Raw genomic sequence first — 3,960 nt, forward strand, 5'->3', positions numbered from 1 at the left:
ATTATTTTGAAGTGATTTGTGTGTATTACTACACACATACATGCAAGTCGTAACACGAACAAAGTAAGAGATATTCAAAATACTCAACAAGGAGTAAATATTTATTGTAACGAAACCAGTTCAACTTGACTACTCTTCCGTTTAAGTTTCATTCGAAAGGAAAAAAAAAACAGTGGTCAGAATCTTGGCATGAAACTTAAAAGAACAAAACAACGTGTGTGTGTGTGTTTACTTGATCAACTGTTTGTCTATAATGAGAGCAGGGAATAAAAGAGGACTGGAATAACGCATCTCCAAAGACCATGCATGGAATGCCAAAAATTATATATATATATATATATATATACATATACTGTGACTATAATCTCGTATCACATTTTTTTAATACTGTCAAGGTCGACTAGGTATATCATTTGTCATCGAAAAAGTATTTGCTAGACCTCATTAATGGCCTGTTTTTGTTGTTGTTTAACTTCCAAGGTCGACTCTATTACGTAATATGTTCCTTGTTTTCAAGGCTGTTATTTTGTAAGAGGGCTCTAACACTGAATCTATAAACGACCTGTTACTGTGACAAATTAATCAATAGTCGCGTATGGGAAGAAATTAAGAAATGACATTGACGATTTTCAAATATTGCATCACCATTAAACATGCTAGAAATAGCAGCAAAATTTGCTTTAAATCACATCCAGCTGTCTTAAAGAAAGTAGTGGATAGTGTAGTAAAAAAGTGGTCCGGATATCCTGGAGTTTAAGCGCCGAAACAAAGTTTTCAAAATGGAAAATATAATGCATCCCCCTCCCCGCCCCTAAAAAGGCTGGCCACAGTTGGAACGCTTTAACACTCCACGAAATCCTGTGATCTTCACGTATATGTCAACGCCTTCAGCCATACGACTGATCTAAGTTGATGGTGATCGATACAGTTAGAACATCAGATCAAAATAACTTGTGGTATTTGATTACGGCCCTTTATGTTCTGAGCCCAAAATCCGCCGATGTCAACACGGCTCTTCGTTCTTCCGGGTTTAATCTAGTCAAGTATCGGAGTTGATCTATATCCCTTTTCTGCATCCTTGATGTGAATAAAATTATAAACAGACTTGGGTTCGAACAACACAATTCCAGACAGAGACAAGCTTTTTCGAAGTCGTTGGACCTATTGGAAATGGCATCAAAATCCCCTCAACTCACACCCAACTGTCTTAAAGAACGAATATACTGGATTATGTGGTCCCAGGTATAGGAAAGGGTGGAATGATTACAACTGTATAGCCTTTGACCGTAGATTGCTTGATCAGACCCGACTTAAGGCTAAAACAATAGCAGCAATCACAACATTTAAAGAACTGTGTGACAAGAATTCTGATCAAAGTCCGAAAAGTTACCATAAAAGTTGACAACATAAAATATGTGGAAGTTCTACGTCGTTAGTTTAAAAAGGAAGGGGGGCTTCGTACAAACGGCTTTTCGTTTGTAGGTGTATTTTAAAAAATCAAAACAACAAAAAAAATGTGTTATGTTCGATATTTGAACAGACTCATGTCTTGGGATGCAGTGTAATTGCTGTCCACACGAGCAGGAAATAACCTTTCGTTTGCTCGTTTAGAGAATATGTACTCAACACCCATAGACAAACAAAGAAGAAAGGATATGAAGAGAAACGAGAGACGGTGCTAAGCAACTCTGCCTCGTTGTTGCATTGTTGAATTGGGTGTGTTTAGTTTGTAAATATTTCGATGTGTGAACGAAAGTCTGAGCGTGGAAGTAGCTGAGTAATAAAACTATTAATGAATTAACATATTGTTGATCAGGAATAGTACTTCGACGAAGTCGTTAAATATGCTAGAAACCACAGCCAAATTTCTTTCAAAAACACCCTTTATTTGTTTTAAAAGGAAACGGGTGACCAAAATGATGAAGTTCATATATATATATGTATGTAAGAAACAAAGGATGGGTTTGGTCACGGTTTGATTGCTTTTGATCATATGTCTGCTCTATCAGGACTCATACAGGGTCAAACGACAACACGGGGAGTGCAAAGAGTCTAACAAACACATACCTTTAAAGCTGGAACTAATATAGTTTGTTTAAAAGCCGATCTGTCCAGTTGAGTCATTCCTCTCACCGATTCCGGTGGCAGGAGACTTTCTTCGATCTCTTCGCAGGGGAAAACATCACTGGACATGATCGGGTAATAATATCGATTTCTTAATGACAACGGTAATATTGATTTCTTTGATGGTGAGTTACTAGCGCCGTCCACGCCACCAATCAACTTTCGCACAAATGAAATACATAAAATCCAAATTGGTGGCGTTGTTCTGTTGTTGATTGGTGTGTTTAGTTTGTAAATATTTCGATGTGAAAGCGAAAGTCTGGGGCGTGGAACTTGTCGAGTGGTAAAACCGGAAAATTTTTTCAGCGAACACAAAACGTTACGTAGTTTTTTATGCCATGAGTTCATTGCTATAACCGGTGTACATAGTGACTATAGTTCTCTGCGAAAAAATTTCCAAATATATTTTGTCTTTCTGTTATTTTTTTAATAAATGTTCTACAATTTCTCTCATTATTTTATTACTCTATTTAGCAATTTTCTGTTGGTTTTATTTCTATTTGATTCTTTTCACTTATAACATTTTAATACTTTTACCGGGTTGCCAACATTTTAAAAGAAAACATAACTCGTGATACAAAAACATGTATAATACCGCAAGAGTTCACTCCCATAACGGTGTCATTCAGGGATTTAGTTACTTTAAGTTAGAAGTTTAAATTTCTCTTTTTTTCCCCCCCTTATTCGTTCCTTTTAAGTCATCTTTCACTGGTTTAGGGTTAGGGTTAGATACTTGTTACATTTACTTTTAGTGTTTTAGTAATAGTGAATGTCAATGTTGTTGAACCCGTTCGGTTTGAAAACTAATTACCCAACAAACACGACGCGACATGTTAAACAAAAATTGAACTAAAGGAAATAAAATGACATGTTACAAAAAAGAAATTCTTAAAAGGTTGATGTGTATCCCGTAGATATTAGTTTCAAATTCTGGCACAAGGTTAGCAATTTCAGAGGAGGGGTAAGTCGATTACATCGGTTCTAGTACTCAACTGGTACTTATTTTATCGACCCCGAAAAGATGAAAGGCAAAGTTGACCTCAGCGGGATTTGAACTCAGAAAGTAAAGACAGACGAAATGTTGCTAAACATTTTTTGTCCGGTGTGTTGTCGGTTACTCTTGTTGACCACATTTACTTTGAAAACATGTTTGACTTCCGTTATAGATAATGGAACTAAACGAAGAAGCCTGTTATCTTACAAGAAATAGGCGCCAAATATTCCTCAAATTGCACCACGATGTTTTACTTTATTATTATTGAGTGAGAGAGCAGTGCATGCCATCAAAGTCACACTGGGGTAAAATATACGAAGCCCATTATACCCATCATGACTACCCGTCTGATAAGGGTACACCAGGCACATGCGTCACAACCGTATGTGCATGACATGGTGATCTCATATCAAGATAAACAGCGCATGACCTCGCAGGTGGGGCCCAGTTAGAATTTTCTTCAGGTCGAGTAGCCCATCCCACTCAAAAGGTCCCTGAATAAGGGTTCTTTAAGGATGTTGGGCAAAACCTCCATGTTTCCAAAAATGAATTACTCAAACCCCAAAGAATTCCTCTCAACACTTGGCTATGATGCTCCCCCACTAATTCTGCTCATGATCAGGGATGCACATATCCTCAGCCACCAAGGGACATGCTCAACTGGTTAAGGTCAAACAACTGACAAGCAAATCTGTGGTATTGAGCAGAATATTTGCTGTAGCCCATCTTTTATACCAAGACAAAACAATGTACATGATAACACTTCCAATCAATTAAGATCAGAAGCCATGAGAGCCACTGCCTGGTACTGCATCAGGGCATTTATTATTATTATTATTATT

The 3,960-nt window shown here is 37.2% G+C and overlaps 1 protein-coding gene across 1 annotated transcript in view; it reads right to left on the reverse strand.

The window, feature by feature from the left end:
* The window catches only part of LOC106877772 (tRNA (guanine(37)-N1)-methyltransferase), a 26,533-nt gene extending 24,037 nt beyond the window's left edge, over window positions 1-2,496 (reverse strand). Inside the window, exon 1 of the mRNA XM_014926780.2 lies at window positions 2,068-2,496. Within this exon, the coding sequence (XP_014782266.1) occupies window positions 2,068-2,472 (405 nt within the window). The 5' untranslated portion in view covers window positions 2,473-2,496. The remainder of the gene's footprint in view (window positions 1-2,067) is intronic.
* Window positions 2,497-3,960: the final 1,464 nt, after the last annotated feature.

The sequence above is a fragment of the Octopus bimaculoides genome, chromosome 6, assembly GCF_001194135.2.
Source record: "Octopus bimaculoides isolate UCB-OBI-ISO-001 chromosome 6, ASM119413v2, whole genome shotgun sequence".
NCBI lineage: Eukaryota > Metazoa > Mollusca > Cephalopoda > Octopoda > Octopodidae > Octopus > Octopus bimaculoides.